Raw genomic sequence first — 19,418 nt, forward strand, 5'->3', positions numbered from 1 at the left:
AAAATTCTTGTTAGTAAGACAAACTCTTTAAAGCAAAATGAACAATTAGGTATTAAATAATTTTTATTTTAATCATTACTCTTAGTGTTAATTAATAAACCACATATTTTAATCTGTTTTCCAAGCTAGCAAATAAAATATAAGCACCAGAGGTTTGGCATATAAGATTAGCGGGCACTTCAAAATTATATCACATCTGACAGACTGAAAACATTTTGGTGTGTCAATGACAACAAAACATAAATATTTTTAGTAACTGGCTACGTGTTATGTAGCCTATGTTATGTTATGTGGGACTACATGCTTGGCAAAACTAGAGATTTACTATACTCCAGTAATAAGACTGATCAACATAAGTAGAAAAAGGATTCCTGACTGATTCTCATACATGATAATCTTCTGTTCACATTTACTTACATTAAATTGCCATTAAATTTCACAGCACTTTAGTATAAATTTTGTAATAAAGAAAAATAATTGGTTGGTAAATAATTATGTTTTGAGTGCTGCAGTATTTTTAACTTTGGTGATATGGAACAAAAACTAAAACATAAACATATTTTGTTTTAAAAGCAAGTAACACTTTAAAGTAAAGATATGGAAGTAGTGCAGAATGTTAAGTAAAACTAGATCAATTCCTTTATTGGTTCATGCAATAAATGCCACAGTCTTTTGAAGGTGTTTTAGGAATGTCTTTATGCTGTAAGATCACCCAGCCTGTTTAAAAATCAAGTCCAAGAGTGTCTTACATTTAAATCCTCTAACTGCTGAAACATTAAAAAGAAGGGGCGATCAGGGTATTGCTGAAAACATTCACATTAACGTAATCATTGTCTGGCTCTTCCTGTCTTTCCTAAAGTAATTCAGTATTGAAAGGAAAATCTTTCCTTAAAAATTGGTTGGTTGTTTTTTTTTTTTTTTTTTTACCTTTGGTATACAGAAAAAGGGATGTTTAATGTCATGAAATTCAAGTGTTAAAATAACTGTATTTTTGTAATGAAATATCATTTCCCAGAGTGTTTTCCAAACCAGATACATTTCTTTTGAATCAGGGTCATCCTGGCAAAGAAGGTCAGTCTGGAGAGAAAGGTGCATTGGTGAGTTTCAAAACCTTTTTATATGCTTACATAGCTTTCAAGAAAGCTTTTGCAAGTTTTTCGGTTCTGTGATGCGTTTGTGCCTGAAGTACTGTTTAGGAAGATAATAGAAAACCCACCATGCATTCAGAGCATCTGTGTGCTGACAAACTTATTTATAATATTCTAAGGATGGAGGAGTAGTAATATAAACTTATGTGTTACTCTTTTAAAGTAAAACTAATTGTGGAGCTGACAGAATGGCAATCTACAAAAGTAGCATACATGTCATATAAATCAGCTTGCAAATGGTTTGATTTTTACGATTCCATAACATAGGGTACCTGCTAGAACTCTTCAGAACTTTTAGAAGAACCAAAGTGTGCATATACATTGGACTTTTTTTAGGTCACCCTCAAGTCAGTGACAGTGAAAAGTAATTTTTTTGCTGTAATAAAGCATTGAAGGTTTTTTTTAGGCTCTTTAAAGTTTTCTCTAGCTTAAATTTAATATTGACCCTTACTTATCCAGAATAGCACCCTATTCCTTTAGTACCGCAACTGGAATCACTTGGACATTTTGGAAAGTACAATTCCACAGACATCAGCATACTAATATCTGTCCACAATGATGTAATCTGTTAGAGACTTTGGGATTTTTATCCTGATTCCCTAAGAAAATAAAGCTTACAATGATGATGTGTTTTGAAAGTATATGTGTATAAGCACCTGTCTGTCAGTTGTTCTTCATGCCTTTTGAATTCTCTGATTAGTTCCAGCCAAATTCGATAGAACACTTTATTTCTCAGAGATATTAAATGCCTGAAGGTTTGTGAAAAGACGCAGCTGGAAATGGGAAAAAGACTTTATTCATACCCCTATTAGGGAAAGATTGTGGCACATACCTCTGACATCAGAGAATCAACCAATTTTTTTTTTAAACTATGCACAGGGAGTGCATAGTATAGAAATTAAACATCTGTAAAATCCTCAGGAAATGGTAAATGACAGCATCCAGTTACCAGTCTGTATTGATTAAGCACCATTAGCCTTTTAACTTTCAGTTTTGAAATCTGCTTTTTTGAGAGACCATGATTTTTATTAGCAGCATTATTTTGATCTGTACTTTTGAATTCTGCCATCATTGTAAAGAACATACAAATTTTCTCCAGGAAAGACACCACTGAAATGGGTACTGATTTGTTTATTTTACATTTCTAAATGTCCGTTGTTTTAGGTTATTTATATTGCGAGTAGATGTTTCCCAAAAATACAAATAGAACCAAGTTTGTAAACCTATAAATGGTTCCATAAATGCAACCTTTCTTAGTGGCAGACAGCCTGAAAAGTCTATCAACCTAATGTTATTTTGATGTCTCACACAAGACTGCTGCATTGTAGTGAAAGAACAAGGATTAGACTCAGAAGAGAACTGCTTGTTAAGCAACTACTACAAAGTTCTTTACAATATATTTTAGGGGCCTCCAGGTCCTCAGGGTCCAATTGGCTATCCAGGTCCTCGTGGTGTAAAGGTAAGATATAATCATTGGTTTCTTCCCCCTAGCCCCCTCTTTCTGATAATATATAGTGGATAATTCTTTTTATTCTTTTCTTCAGGGAGCTGATGGTGTCCGTGGTCTCAAAGGCTCCAAAGGTGAAAAGGTAAACCTATGACTGCATTTATGTCCTTTCTGTTTTTCTGTGTTCCATATTTCTGTGCCACCTCTTCTGTCTCCTTCATTGCAGTGTGTTTTCTCCCATAGTGGTAGGGTTGTCTTACCCCTAAGGACATACATAAGTCAATTACCTCCATGGTTGTTAGCATGGTTACAAAGTGAATGTAAAATATTCATTTATGAGAAGGCTTTTGGATTCTTTTGGCACCAGTGTAAATAACTTCTCCCTAAGGTGCTCTGAACTGGAGAATTAGACATCCTATTTCCTGTTAATAGATATTACAGTGGATGCTGAGGAGCTTGTTGCCTCAGAGAGATTTGTGGTAAAAAGAGTGTTATTTTTATGATTTTGATAGTGTTATAGGCTAGATTTTGTATTTCTTATGTACCCAAAACTTCCAATAACTTTTTAAGTTCCAGGTATTTGTGAGCCAGATCTCTGACTTTGCCCAAGTGATGCACAGCCCCAAACAGATACATATATATAAACACGAATAAAGTTTTTACTTTCCCCTGATACCATTACTTCTCTACATAGAGCAAATCCTCCTGGCAGAGCAGACACCAGCTGCTGCAGTCTCTACTGGCTTCTAATGATCTGCAGTGGCTGAAACTGCAGCCAGCATTGGCTTGAATTCCCACTTTCCTCAGCACTGAGAATGAGACAGATTACAGACACCCTCACTCACACCACCTGATCGCACAGGAAAATTCGGCCTTATGGCTAGTGGCTGCTGTGTATATATTTATATCTATATTTCTAAAGCAGAAGACTCTTGCCAAAAAGCCTTGGTTTCAGCACTAGAGATCTGTCTTTCAGGCTCAGATACAAGAGCTGCTGTACATTTTCAGGCTTTCCTAAATCACAGTTTGTCTAGCCCACGGACTCCTTTTAGGGTTGCTCATTAAATCTAAGCTAAAAACCAAGAGTATGTTTAAAACCCTGCAGTGACTGGAAAGTTCAAAAAAAGCAGCCTTGTCTTGTGCCATTCTGAGAGATTAAAATCTAGCTGGGACAAAATACAGGGTTCACATGCAAATAAGATATGTGTATAGATATATAGAGATAGATAAATATAGATATATATCAATAAATTCTGGTTAGCATAATCTCCACAGCATTTCTGTGGTCCTAAAAGTTGATCTCACAGCTGCAATAAGACACTGATCACTCCTGAACATCTCAAAATGTCACACAAAGGTATTTCACAAATTGCTCTCCCAGAGCTTTAAAGGTCTGTTATACAGAGATCTTTTTTATCAAAATCATTCAGATACTATTATGCTGGGGAAAATCATTCATCACAGGAAGAGCTTTGCTCCCAGTATATAAATGAGCATTAGATAAAAGTGTACCATCTGTAATCTTTTGTGATCTGGACATTGGAGCTGTAGTTGTATGATAAGTGAGACTGAGAGAGTGAATCAAAAGCTGGTATCAGTAATGCTAGAGCAAGTCTTGAACAACTCCATTGCCTCTGGAGATTTCTGTTTGTCACGTAGAGGTAAATACAACTTGACCAAGTACTGTCTGCTCATACTTCAGTATGGAGACCTTTTAAAAGGCATGGACTAAATTAGCTGCAAGTACTTGTTAGGCAGTAGAAAAGTAGTTCTCACTAAGAATCACAATAATGTGTGCCTGTTTTGCCACTGTACACAGATTCAAGCTTGATGTCTGTTTGTTTTTCTACTTTCTTTCAACCCCATTGGCCAATGAGATTCATCAGGAGTAGGCAGGACTAAGTATTGCCAGACATCCAACCACTATATAAATACTAATTCTTCTTTTAGTAGTTATGAACATTAATATTTGTCTTATTTTTCTTTTATTAAGACAACACTGCCATTACCAGCCTATTTGGTTCCTTTCATGATACTATTAAGACACTAATCTAAAAGAAAAATTAAGTAAAAGGAAAGTTCTGCCATTGCAAATAAAAACACTAAATTATTTGCCACCAATTTTTTAATTAATTGGATTGATGGCCTTATTGAAATAGGAGAAAACCAAAAAAAATTCAGGACCTTATAAGGGGATTCATAATCAAACTTAAGAATTATTTTGTCTCTATCTTTAAACAGCTTTTAAACAGCTATTATTAGGAACTTTTCAGCTAAGCAATCATTTTATATAGTGGACTGATATACTTTCTCTAAAATAGCAATAGCCCTATTAAAATACTCTGGTGTGTCAAGTTCTTACTTTATCTGTACAAATTATTTTAATCTGTAGTGGATGAATTATTGCTATTGGTAGCACTAAGGTTATCTAGTATTTTTTATTCTTTCTGCAGAAAAAAAACCCTTTCCTATACTAAAAATCTTGATATATACATTTCTGTCTTTAGGGTGAAGATGGTTTCCCAGGATTTAAAGGTGACATGGGCCTTAAAGGTGATCGGGTAAGCATTTATTTGATAGCCCGTATATTCTTAAAAAGAGTAACTGTCATTATCTTGAAAGGATCATTTAAGCGAATGAATAAATTTAAACCAAAAATAAAATAAAAGCTAGTAGCTATAATTATTTTTATTCCCTGAGCATGCACAGATTTCAGCCAGAGAGCTGGTTCTTGTGAATCAGCAATCCCTAGCTATAAAAAGAAAGATAATGCCAGTCTTGGATTTCCTTTTGAATAAGCTTCTTTCTAGATAGAGACTTTGTCAAGATTCCAAGATGTCCGGTATTTGCCTGAGAAAAAATAATTTATCCGGAATAAAGGTGGTTCCATTCCAGTATTAGCATCTCGCAAGTTTCTGACAAAAAGTCTTTTATTTAGCCCAAAGGAAGAGGGCTGACTTCTTTCCAGAATAGTGTTGTGCAGGTTCTAGACAGCTTCTCACAAGAGCCTGCTGGCCAACATCTGTTACCTGTAAACATATGCAACTGTGGTGATGGGATCCACATAAATACTTAGAAACACACATTTTTCTTATACAGACCCTCAGAATGCCTTCACAAGGACTTAGGGAAGGAAAAATAAGAATAGACAGCTTCCAAACCCATTTCTCTTCAGGCAAGGAAACTGGGCTCTAGAACCTGTAAAAATAGCATTTTGTGGCTAACTTACGTGCATTTGCATTGATTAAGCAGTGGTATTTTTCTTATCTCCATATATTCTCCTGAAAACTTATTTTCAACTAATTGTAGGTAGACTCGCTATTAGATGCATACAGTCAATTTTTCCATGTTTACATGATGATGTATTTTAGGGAGAAGTTGGCCAGCCAGGTCCACGGGGAGAAGATGGCCCGGAAGGTCCAAAAGGTCGAGCAGGTCCGTCTGGGGACCCAGGTGCTGCTGGTCCAGCTGGGGAAAAGGTCAGTAGCCAGATACCAACATAAACATGTCATTGCCTCATAACACAGATGGGGCCCACAATCTTCTCCGCCAAAAAAAACAAGCCTACAGATCTTGAAGATGTCCCTTTAGCTGCCTAACAGTGGCTTTTATGAGACACTACTAAGGCAAACCACTAGAGTTCACATTTAAACAGGAATTGGTAATCATTACTTTTTAAGTATACAAGAAGTCATTATAGCACTGTAAGGCAGCTAAATCCCAATCCCAAACTGTGTACCACACACACCAGCTAAGAAAAATATGAAGCAAAGTAAATACTTGGGCACTAAGAGGGATGAAGATACTGCTGGAGGGTACATTAATAGTCAGTCATATTATGGCAAATTGTGAAATAAAGACTGTTTAAAACAGAAAACATATCCTGAATAAAAATCCAAACTGAGATTGGGGGCTGTAAACTGTGAAAGGGGCTGTTAAAAGGGCGGAATGATTAAAGTAAGGGGACATGAAATACAGGAGAGAACAAGCACAAGTATAAGAGAGAGACAAATCTCTGTAGAATCCTCATTTCAACAAAAACCCCTTGAAATGACTTGAGATACAGAGGGGGAAAGGAGACTGAGGAATTTGTGTGCAGCCAGCATATTTCACTGGGTCATAGCATCAGAAAGAAAGTTGATTTCAACTGTGGCATTTTGGTTAGCTGAGAAGGAATGGCAAAATAAGACAAAAATGAAGATTCAGATATATCTATATTATATTTCAAAAAAGTGAGACGATGCTGTTGAAAATATTTCCATCTAAATTTTTTTGATGAACTATGGTTTTAATGCTGGTTATGTCTTGAAAAGAATAGGGCAGAAAGACATTTTACATTTCTTTCTCAGTTTCTCTGTCTTTAAGTTAGGAACAATTTGTACTTGCCCAGCTACATCCCATCTAACATCAGGTTTAATTATTCTACCTGTCTATCTATATACAGTATTTAAAAGTATATATTGAAGTCTTAACTATGTGTATGGTACTACTAAAAAGAGGCTAGAAGGTTCACAGCCAAGAGTTTTGCCAGGAAGAACAAAATGTATTCAGCAAACTTGGGAACAAACTCTTTCATCAGAAGTTACTACTTTCTGTAGGTATGTTATTACTAGAAGTTCAGAAAGAGGTTAGAGTTACAATTTGAGTCCAGTGTCATTCATCAGCTGTTATAAAAGAACATATCCAAAAGCTCAGTTCACTCATTCCAAAAAAGATTTTTTTTTCCAGCTTTACTTAACCATTAGGAATTATTTATAAATTAATGTTCCCCACAAGGACATGTTCTTGCTAGCTGTTAACACGGCCATGAATCACATAACATGTAACGAAAAGAAATCCAGGACTATTCTACATCAATGTAAGTTGAGTTCACGTCAGAATGCCAGTGTGCTCAGTGTTAACTAGATCAGCAAAACAATCTTTATAACAAGGGATGTATTATCGTTGCCTACAACATGGTTGCGTTCTTCAAAGAGGATTGTATGTATCATGGTCAAGGCTATTTTCAGTATAGCTGACCTGACAAAAATGTACAATATTAGGACTCTTACAAAAAAAATTGTATTGCTGGCATGATATCTGCAAAATAATTAATTGATTGAGGACATCTGCAAAATAGTCCCTCTTTCTCAAGTCTTCAGAACCTGCATAAAAACAAAGAAAAAAACTCTAAACATGAACTTGGTTTTGTAGTCATTAGTTTTAAATATGAATTTGAGTTATTTTTACTTCTTCCTGTTCAAATTACACAATGTGAATACTGGTTCATGTTTTCAAACTTTCCTTCTCCAACTATGAAATATGTGGAACTTTCACAGTCTCACAAGTCCAGAATTTGAAGCCTTAAAAATCAGAAGATATGTGAAAGAATTACTGGAGCTGGCAACACTGGTTTGGAATTTTTGATCCAGAGCTTTCCCATTTATTTATTCCTTTTATTGCCTGTTGAAAGTCAAACATCTTCTGCGGATACTTGGCCGTGATGCAGTGGGTCAGAGAGCAATTCTATGTGGTGGTTCTTGTGATATTTACTTTAGCATAAAGGCTAGAATAATCTTTGTTAATTTTTATATCTCTCCAGAAGGAAGTGCCTGTAAGAGCAGCTATCAATGTCTCATCCCCTCTATTATTTACTATGACTTGACTTTATGCAAAGTCATAGTCTTCTGTGCTTATCAGTACTGCTCTTCTATTGACTGAAAGTACCACAGTAGTCTCTTGTTCTCTACATCCGACTGATCCTGTGATAAGAAAACTCTTTTCCTCAAGTAGGGTAGGACTAGATTGGCTTAATAATGAAAATACAAAGTATGGTGAAGAAAGAATGAGGAACATATCAGAAAGGAGCTTATCAAAAAAATTTCATATCCACACACACAACCTAGACAGCTGGGCCTTTTTCTATCAAAAAATCAGTGACAAAACGCTCTCTGAATTTAGCAGAGTTTGATGCGCTGTAATGCTGCAAAACTTTTAAATCATTCTAATGCATGCAGCTTGTTTCAGTGTGTCACGTAACTGGTAGCATTATAATTATTTTTATAAATGGAACTCTTCTTTACTAAGGTTTCAGCCAGAGACATGTGCTTACATGAATATGATAATGCACAACCCCTTTATTCATGTGCTGTATTTTTTCAAGGGTAAACGTGTTATATTTTGCAATCATGTCTTTTCCATGGAGATCTTCCTCAAAATGTGATAGCCTGGAATATGGATTATGTTTAGAATAGGCAGAGTTCCCATCTCTCAAAGACTGAAGCTGCTTTCCCCGCCATTGAAAGTGACAAGCCGTCTCTCATCACCTGAAGGTCTGAAGAGACCAACTCCATGAGGCACGTTATTTCATTTCTAGGAATGGGCAATGTCAGTGTTGATCAAACTGTTCATCTTGTTGTCTTTTCTGAACATAGCAAGGCAGCCATATTTGTTGATAAATCTGTTCATATCAAATAGTCAGCGGAGTCTGATTTACCATATTCTCAAATAGTTCAGAAATCTTCAAGAAAAAGCTATTGCTTCAAATAATTATTCATGAAGGATCTATGGAAAGCAAAGCAGCTATTGTACAGTATGAAGTTAAAAGAATTGATTCTCATTAAAGCCTGGTAACCCCTGATTTATTAGAGGATATTAATAGTTTAGTGACCTCTTCCCCGAAGCAATATATGGCAGTTTATGAAAAGAAAAAGAAATAGAGATATTGGCTTTGCTGAACTCTCTCATTGGAATGGGATGTTTTTTTAGATTTTGAGAACTAAGCCAGGTAACTATTTCTCTGGTGTTTAATAGTTAAGAAATAGAGTGATATTTTATGAAATATAATATTTAATGAAATCTAAGTTGTGGAAAAGATATTTTTCTATAGAAGTTTGCTAAAGAACTCAGAAGTATGATAAAATATAATTTAACACTGTCATTTTATTGCAGGGTAAGCTTGGTGTACCAGGATTGCCAGGATATCCAGGAAGACAAGGTCCAAAGGTAAATGATCTTGCTTTTGTGACACTACAGAAAATTAGTCACAATGGCAATTATTCTTTTATTTATGTGTCTGGAGGATCAGGGGATGGGAATCAAAGCATGGGCCGTTATTCCCATTTTCTTTCTTGACAATCATGTTCTGAAGTAAAGTCTTTAAAAATGTTAGGTCGCCACTGTCTCCCCTTTTCTTAACTACACTGCCTTCAAACCTTTGCCAACCTTTCATGAGTTGTGTTTCTGTGCCAGCATCAGGCAGGCATACGTTACATGATGTTGGAAAAGAAGGGACTGCTGATATGTTTGAAAGAGAATAAGCACTATATTGGCCACAAAATGGGTGCTGATAGGGATGGGAATTTTCCATGTAGTATAATGATTCTGTTTGTCTCATTACTGCTTCTTCCACAGACTAGCCATATTTCTCTGCAACATATTTTCATTTACAGTTTTTGTTATGTATTCCCTTTGCTTCTGTTTAGACAAACTTGTGACTCAACCCTTAGTTGATTTATGTGCCTACGTCTATTCTTCTGCTATCCTTTATGCTTTGTTTGCAATAGAAAATATGTAGCTGTTTCCTGGTCTAAGTGAAGGCTTAAACATTTCCATTTTTAGAATGGAAAAATACATTTTTAAAAGTATCATCCTAACGCAGCTTTAGGAAATGGGTATGCTAAATTAATATAATTAAAAAAAAAACTTACTTCAAAGAACTCTCTAAGATGAGTAGGAAAGAAAAAAAAAACCCACCATTCTACAGACATTTCTCGGTGTAGATGAGGCCATCAGGGAGACTTTGGATCTTTAGATGGTCTCAAAGATAAGTCATCTAGGGAAACATTGCAAGTAAAAGAATCTCCTACCCCTTCTATACAACTGAAAAATCACCCTGCAGTGAAATACTCAACTTTTCTCTAATTTGGGATCTGTTTTTATTTTCAAACTAGAAATTATATTTTTGGGGCAGAAATACAACTTCCTGCCTGGCTAAGCAAAGTGTTTTTTGATTCTGGCCTATATTTTCAGTGAACAATCTGAACAGTATTTATCCACTGAACATTCTGTGTTAATGAAAAATATCAAAACCATCTAAGGAAAATATTCATGAAGAATATTCACCTGGAGGAACATCTTTTGCTTCTACCTTTTAACTCAAATGCCTGAGATTTCAGTCTCTCTTTTTGTCTCCTTTACATCAGAACTGTCTTTTGAGAAGTCTAAGATCAAAGAGGTTTTACATTATTCAGTTCTAAGAACAAAAATGATGTAACACTTCAAATAAAAGTTGACTGATTCTTCAGCAAACAATTGTTCAAGAATTTAATTTCATTAAATTTTCATCAAATTAAAATTGAAAATAGTTCTCAAGCTGAATTCACTGTTAGCTCTTCTAATTTGTCACTCTAACTTCCAAGAAAGGTTAATGGTAGCTACAGTACTTCAAGTAATTTAAAGGCTTGTTTTGAAACTTATTCACAGTCCAGCTCAAATTAACACAAGGGAGTGAGGAAAGGAAAACAGCAGAAAAATGTACTAGCTGTGTAAAGGAATTAAGAAGTCCTGTCTCAGAATTGTTGAGAAGGTTCACGCTACTCTTTTTGCTGTCAGTGTTTTTTTCTTTTTTTTTTTTAACTTTCTGCTAAGAGTTGTTCTTAGAGTACTAACATTATCTGATAATTTTCACTATGTTTTTTTCTCCAGTCCAGTCCCTCTTCATTAACACAGTTGCAGAAAGTACTGAACATACAAGATACTTGCAGCCAAATCATATCCATTGATGCCTGATCATTTGAGTCTGTTTTCTTTCCCCCAAAGAATGTGCTTGGGCTTCACGGAATAGAATTTGTGCAGATTTTATTCATACTTTAAGTTTAACTGGTAAAGAATTTCAAAAAGAAAAAAAAATCTCATACTTTTTCTGCCACCAATGAATATCAGTCAAGTTAATCACTGTCAATTAAGTTGTACTGTCCCCAAGCCAGTGCAGTTAATGGGTAATTGGAATGACTTGTGCTAAGTAAGATTTATTAAAAGGCAAACATTAGTGAGAAAAAGAGGAAAAGAAAAAGATATTAATTGAAGTTTCAATGAAGACAAAAAGAAATTCTATCAAGTTTTTTTGCATTTTAGAAAGTGGTTGTTAAGCCACTAAAGTACTAGTAGCAAGATGTACAGCTATAGATGCATTATCACAGCAGGCAGTCCATGCAGAGTCTGGCCAGTTGTTTTACTAGCTGGTCAAATCAAACAATGTTTTGATTTTAATCTCCAGTAATTTAAAAGCATATTTTATTAAGTCTATCACCTCTTTGACCCCAAGTCCCTTGTGACAAATTAATACATTGGCAGCTTACAAGTCTGTTCTCGCTCTGGAGCTGTACACCAGGAGTAAAAAAAAGACAATAGTAGTATTCAGATTAGAGTGAGCATTAAGCAGAAGGAAGAGGGAGAAAAGGGAGAAGCTGGAATAGTTCCTGGGAACTGTTTCTATATGTAGAATCAAGGTAGATAATCTCCCCATAAATTCTGCTCACTAGACAAGCATGTAAGCACATTACAGTGAATTAAAGCACATGACCTTATTTACAACTGGACCACTGTTTTGATATGGCAGTACTTTACAGTTACTTTCAATGGAGTTATTTTGTAAAAGAATTATTATACTGTGAGATAGACAGTAGAGCCTTGTTTGTTCCTCTTTGTTAGATACAATTACAGTTATTTCTAGTGGGCTGTTAATGATCTCTTTCCTACTGTTAAAAATGTTGCATATTTAGTGAATTCTTTATTATCTAAGAAGATGATAAATAATGTCCATTCTATATGTTGATGTTTTTTGCATTGCATTCAGGACTTGAGGCATTGCGGTAAGTTAATTTACAGATACTCATCAGAGCTGTCATGCTTACAAATTAGATGTGATGTACAGTATACATCACTTTGGAGATGTGCTTCACATGTAAATTAAACGTTGACTGTACTATGGTTTTGTTACTGATATTTTCTGATATTTGCATTGGTTTCTTATGTAGGGCTCAACTGGTTTCCCAGGATTTCCAGGTGCCAATGGAGAGAAAGGTGCAAGGGTATGATAATTCATGTTTGTATGATGCTTAACTATGTGGAACTCAGTGCTACAAAGAAGTCACTGAGACCTAAGGATACAAGCTATCATCAAAAGAACAATAAAACACAGGACTTTTCCTACTTAGGATAAACTTCTATAGTTATATAGAATACTGAGACAGAAGTTTTCATTCTTTAAGGCATTAACAGGAACTCAGGCACTTTCTCACAGGGTACCTTATTCTGTAGTTATATATTTGAAAAAGAGAAAAGAGTTCACCTTGATGAAGAATCTGATTTGACTGTGTAGCTGAATGAGCTGGCAAGGACTATTTTCCTGTATCCCCTGAATTATCGTGCTACTGTGCAATTTACCCTCAAGGGAACTCAACTTGTATTTCCAAAGTCTTCTGATTTACCACAAGCTTTTTTAGAGCCTCAACTTTGAAAATGCAAATATACCATACAAGAACACATACTGTTATCAAATCAATGCAAAATGACAGCTTTTATCTGCTTTATTTACTTGAAGCAGGTGAGGGAAAATCTGTTATGCATATTCTTCAAACCATAAAAATGAGATATAGGTTAGAAAGAAGGTCACTGTACTGTTATCTCTAAAGCTCACTTAAATATAGCTGATTATGTTGTTAGAAAGCTGATGAAATTATCAAAAGTGAAAAGATGAGTCAGAATTCACAGATGGTAGCAGCCCAATGTGTCATTAAGTCAAACTGAAGCAATGTATATTGTTATTGCACTTAAGAATCCATTTTAGTTTGCAGCATGAAAACAGAAGCAGAAATTCGTATTTTTTAAGATGAAACATAAGAAAGCTAATTGCATTTGCAGTTGCTTATATGTAGTTTAGATTGGTCTTGTATTATTTTAGCGGTGATAAAGATATGTTATTATGGACAGCCACAAGGAATAAAACGTAGTGTTCAGGGAAAAATGAGATATAACTGCTATTCAGGATATCAGATTAAAAAACAAACAAAAGGACAACACATCAATGAACAGACTTAAAATTATGAAAATGTAAGGGGATTGATCCATTATCAGGCCTACAAATAACTTTCAGTTCAGCTAGAGTACTAACTATATAATTAATACCATCAAACTGCATGTGTGTTTAAAGATTATGCTGAACATCAGTGAGACAAGATTAACTGCCTTTTTTTTTTTTTAATCTGAAGCATTTCTTATTATTAATATTGCCTAAAGGCATATCATTGTGTGCTGTGCTACCACACACACTGGTATTAGGAAAGACAGTCATTGTTCCTGTACAGTTCACAAGCTGAGTAGCATTATAAGAACAATATATCATTTTTATTTTGATAAATGAGATAAGGTTGATATAAAAACAAAACAATAAACCCTCAAGATACAAGAGGCATATGCATTTAATTGGCTTTTAAATAAAAGCAGCCTTTATACAAAGATATCTCTGCTGATTTTTTTGTTGTTCACCACAGAAATTAGCAAGTACCAGTCAGTAAGTTTCTTTCTTTCTGAAGAATACACTCCTGAATTTTAAGCTTCCTTGCGTTAGAATGCACAGCTATACTAGCCTAAATCCAAGTCTAAAGAAAGGAATCTGTAGCATGTGGTTGGAGATGCACTGTAGCAAAAAATTAAGGGCTAGCATTCTGGCAACTTCTATATCTCTGCGCAAGTGTGCAGCATCCTCGTAGCTGTTACAGTCCCTATTTCTTTTATGAAAAAGAGAGGATTAACTTTTCTTTTCTCTGTTAACCTGTGGAGCTGTCCAGAGGAATCTGGAAGCACTGTCTTCAAGCCTGTTACATTGGGAGTGCTGCTAGGTCCTTAGATTAGTGCAGATGGATTCTGCTTGTGTGGTGTTTTCACTACTATTTTAAGGTAGTTTGGAATGTCCTACTCCCTGTGACAGAATCTGATTTTAAGGCAAATTTATTGCATTTGGCTACAAGTCTCAGAGAACTCAGGAAGATAATCAATTTTATCAGGGACCGTACTTCTGTAAATTAAAATGCAAAGCAGATACTTAAATATAAAATAGCATTTAAACATAAGGGAGTTGCACTCTGCCCCCACTTCAGTAAAAAAAACTTCATCTCACAAAGCTGTTGTCTGCTAAGATAATTTGTGTGAACTTTTCTTTACAGGGCTTACATGGCAAACCAGGCCCAAGAGGACAGCGAGGACCAACAGTATGTAATTTGCTTTGCAGTTTAGAAGCATTTCTATATTAATTGCCTCCACTGTACTATAAAGAATGATGATGACTTGGATTTGTTGTAGCACCTATCAGCTGCATGTTTGTTAAATTGACAGGGTCCAAGAGGCTCAAGAGGTCCCAGAGGTCCCACTGGCAAACCAGGCCTGAAGGTAATTGTCAGGCACACTGTACAGACTGGCTGCAGGCTGTTTCTTTCAAAGAAAATAGAGATTTTATCTTTGAACATACTATCTTTCCTTTCTAGGGTACTGCAGGCAATGATGGTCCTCCTGGCCCACCAGGTGAAAGGGTATGCCTCAGAAGAGCTATTTATGTACATGTTGTTATTCTCCACCATTTGGGATTGTGGTATGGGGGCTGGAGGGCTGGTTTATTGTTTCTCCCACTCGTGTATTTGCCTTTCTTTGACCAGAGTAACCAGAACTGACAAAACCTCAATTCCAATGATATTGCTTTTCATAAAGTTAGGTGTGAGTGACCTGAAGTATGCTGAAAGCTGCTGCTTCCATCCATAGCTCAGTTTTGTAAAAATAGGGCAGAGATTACACACGCACTTTGTGTTACGTATCCATGCAAATTACAGTTGGATTTACCAGCCTGTGCTCTTAAGAATGCCCCATTTACTACAATTTACTGCTTGTTTATGGGATTTGCAAATAACTCAGCAATCTCTGGGAGCTTCATTGTTGAAGCAGCAGATTTTTTTGGTCTGATCAGCTAAGAATTCCCTTCAACCTATTTTCTGCATGCTTGAGAAATCCTATTGTGCTTGCTGAAATAAAATTTTCTGCTCGCTATTATATTACCAATCAATACACAAATCCAATATACAGTCAACTCATTACACAGCAGTAGATAGAAAAACAATATTAATAAATCAGATTTGTAATAGCAGCACATGAAATCCCACTCAGGTTGTTAAGTGGACATGTTCTCTGCCTAGGTATCTTTGCAAAGCTTTAGATCAAACTTTTGTTTCATAGCCCCTTTTCATATAAACTGCTACAGTTTCTCATATAGAGAATCTATAAATTCTTTCCCAACACCCATCCCCAGTGATCTCCAGAAGTCTGTCTTCTCAACAGCAAGTTCTTTATGCATCTTTCCATGTTCCATAATGTCACAGTTACACCACTGAGTGCATGCACACCTGCTGTAATAATATTGGCAAAACAACAGCAAACTGATTTTGCTGGAATGACTGCTAATAAGCAAATCTGAAAAAAGGAGAAAGGCCATGAGATCAGATGACATCTTTTGGTTGAATTGATTACTGGAGATAAGGATGTACATAAAACTAATAAACGGAGTATGGCACAAATGTGTTCTACAGATCTCAAATTTTCATAGTTTGTGTGTCTGCAGAAACTAATTAAGGTTAATTTTGTTTGTTTTATCCCTACTAGTTGCAAAGAAGGTATTAATAAACATCCTTCTGCTATACACACACAAAGGAATGCGGGTGCCTTCATGACTAAAAGGAAGGGTAAATGCCATGTTTTCTGCTTACTAAAAGGATGCCTATCCTGTTGATTGAAAGCCCTTAAAGCATATGCAAAAAATAATTAATACCAAGCGCACTGAAAACAAAAGCTGACTAAAGACCTTTCACAGTCATCTTTTTAACTCTTTCATTCCTGAAGCAGAATATTATTTAAGTGTCCATCAGAATGGTTAGTGAAGCAGGGCAGCGGTTGGCAGACTATATGGTAGCCAATACATATGGAAGACAGCACCCCGAAGGAAGGCTGCATTAGGAGGTAGAGAGTACCTATATGTCAAGGAAAAGACAATGTACCAAGTGGAACATGGGTAGCAGGAATAAGTGGAAAGTTTAGGCAAAACAGGCATGATGTGGCAGTATGGGAGAGACCCAGGGGCAGGAAGCTGGGAGTCAAAGGAGGAATGAGTGACCTAAGATGCTGGGTGTGAGAACTAGCCATAGCAAGGATCAGTCCAAGGAAGCAAGTGTAGATTGCTTTGCACTGAGGAAGAAAACCAGAGGCAAACTGCCAGGAACTGAAAAGCAGAACTTGACAAAGGAGGATTTTGCTGGCAGTGTCAATGAAGAATGAAGGTTATGAAGAAGAGGAGCTGTGAGGGGACTGAAAACAATGAGCAGATCAATCCAAAATGAAGGCATCCCTGGAGAGAAATGGATTAGAGCAAAGAGATGAAGTGTCACAGAGCACCACATCTCATGTCGCTTGTGCAATATTAGTGTAAAGTGTCCATTTGCTTTCCAATAGGGGTGAATATCAGCCAAAAATTAAAACTGCCATTTCTATTTGGTTTAGACTATTTCAGGTAGCTGACATGTAAATATTAAATAATCTGTCTCCTGTGTCTACTGTTAGAATGAAATTTAATAACAAAACAGAAAATGTAAATTCAGTAACATGCTGTTAGTATTCTAGAGCTTTTTTTCACATAATCCATCAACCCAGTAGCTTGAAATCTGTAAGCCACATTGTGAATTAAAAAAATGCAAGTCTTCTTTCATTAAACACCTTAAGATGTGAAGATCAAAGTACAGCAGGGATTTATGAGAAAAAAAGTGCCTCTAACAGAAAAACTTTGGATTCTGCTCTTATAACCCCGTTCCTGAGAGGGACCAATTTCTTTCATGTATTTTGTAGAATAGTTAAATCAATTTTAATGGTTTTCCTCTATAAACCTCCTCCATTTTTCGTTGAAGGTTTATGCTTTGTATTTTACCCAGAAACAAATGAGGAAAGGTCATTCGCTCACAGAGACAGCAGAATCAAAAAAAATACCATATGGAGCCTATTTGTGAGTTGTGGTGGTTTCAAAAATAACCTAAATGTAACAAGTGCTTTACGCCTATTTGGGGAGAGAAAATAAAAATGATAGTTCAGGAAGATCACAGAAAGATTTGCTCCTTTGCTTAGCACTTCTTAGTTGACTCAGTTTTAGTAATACAGTATAATCAAGGCCTACCCTGGAATCAGATTCTCTTAAGGACAAATTCTTCCAGACTGGAAACAAAGAATCCTCTCCCTCAGCTCCAGCACACAGTGCGTAGCCTGCTGCAAGGGGCGGCCGCGCTCTGGCGGTGAGCCAGGGCTCTAGTGAATGAGGCTTTTGGACCTGAGACAGTCGGTGCTTTATTGGAGGAGCAAAAAGGTAGCATAATTTGGGAGATGTGGCCTCCCACTTCAGGTCTTTACATTAAACTTCAAACCAACATTTCTGACATATTTTGTCAGCTGATGTCTTAGTAAAAACCACACATCTTATACCAACTAGAGCAGGATAAGTCTTGTACTGTATGACTAGGGTACATGGCTTTGCTGTGGGACCACGTAGAATAAAGTGAGGTTTCTCAGGTCGTTACTCCTTGACTTAACACACTAAAATATTAAACAGGAAAAATTCTTTTGATAACTTGACACTGAGTTCCATTCATATCAGTGACAAATTTTGACAGTTGGCCTTCATTTCTTTTAGTGAGAACTTTAGAAATGATCATGTAAGCTAGTACTTTGTGTAAATGTATATGTGCACATATAAGTATATATGTACACATGTTTATGCATATACATGTACATATACATACACAGCGTACTAACTCACATGATCATCTCTAAATAGATTTCTAAAAATATGCTTCCTGAAAATTTTCTCTTTCCATATATATATACACAGATGTGTAACTGTATAAATAAAATTTTCATGCATCACAATTTTTTTTCAGCTACCTCAGCTATTTTTCATGAAAGCAAGAATATTGTTCTTAGTTCCCCTTAACTCTGGAAAGCTTTTTGTGTTTGGAAGTAGTTTGTACTGTTGCCAAAATGGCTTGAAATATTATCAAAGTATAAGAACGGGTAAGGACGAGTGTTGGATTCAAAGTTTACACAGACCAACAGGCGATGAATTAATTGCCATCCTTTATGCAGTGTACAAAACAATGTTTCTTATTCCCAGCTAACTCCTATTTTATTATGCACAGTTTCAGGATTCAGACACAGAAATACTCAATACAAGTAGTTTTTCTTTTCTCTTGCTACATTCCTATACAGGCAATATTGCTTTCAGGAAATTCACCCAACCTCTCTATATTTGAGTTGTTGCTACTAGTATTTATGACAATATAGAGCAGGCTTTATACATATAACCAGGTATTATCTACAGTGTTCATAGATTTTTCTACTGAAGCAAAGTTTTCAGTCCAGTGTCATGGCAGCTAGAATAAAACTTTACTTCTTTGGTTGCCTTTAATACTAGGGACCGCAAGGGCCTCAGGGACCTGTTGGATTCCCTGGACCAAAAGGACCTCCAGTAAGTATCTTTCTAAATAAGTATGTACAATGCAAGCATGTTATTTTTCCTACAGTGTTTCTGAAGTTAATATTTGAAGGTTTATTTAAGGGTCGTTTTGTGTATAGATTACAAATAGATAAATTTCCTGCAAGGTTATGGAGCTTTAAGGTAATGAGAAGAACTCACTTGGATATTCAAAACAGTGGCTGAGCCTATCCAATTGGTGGAGCTTATATGACATTCAACATCATATACTGAA

General features: G+C 35.9%; 1 protein-coding gene across 1 annotated transcript in view; it reads left to right on the forward strand.

The window, feature by feature from the left end:
* Window positions 1-19,418, forward strand: part of COL11A1 (collagen type XI alpha 1 chain) — a 170,839-nt gene that overhangs the window by 85,444 nt on the left and 65,977 nt on the right. Inside the window, exons 26-36 of the mRNA XM_026111218.2 lie at window positions 1,053-1,097; window positions 2,554-2,607; window positions 2,693-2,737; window positions 5,103-5,156; window positions 5,967-6,074; window positions 9,526-9,579; window positions 12,612-12,665; window positions 14,799-14,843; window positions 14,968-15,021; window positions 15,117-15,161; window positions 19,124-19,177. Of these exons, the coding sequence (XP_025967003.2) occupies window positions 1,053-1,097; window positions 2,554-2,607; window positions 2,693-2,737; window positions 5,103-5,156; window positions 5,967-6,074; window positions 9,526-9,579; window positions 12,612-12,665; window positions 14,799-14,843; window positions 14,968-15,021; window positions 15,117-15,161; window positions 19,124-19,177 (612 nt within the window). The remainder of the gene's footprint in view (window positions 1-1,052; window positions 1,098-2,553; window positions 2,608-2,692; window positions 2,738-5,102; window positions 5,157-5,966; window positions 6,075-9,525; window positions 9,580-12,611; window positions 12,666-14,798; window positions 14,844-14,967; window positions 15,022-15,116; window positions 15,162-19,123; window positions 19,178-19,418) is intronic.

This window comes from Dromaius novaehollandiae, chromosome 8 (assembly GCF_036370855.1).
Source record: "Dromaius novaehollandiae isolate bDroNov1 chromosome 8, bDroNov1.hap1, whole genome shotgun sequence".
NCBI classification, from domain to species: Eukaryota; Metazoa; Chordata; class Aves; order Casuariiformes; family Dromaiidae; genus Dromaius; species Dromaius novaehollandiae.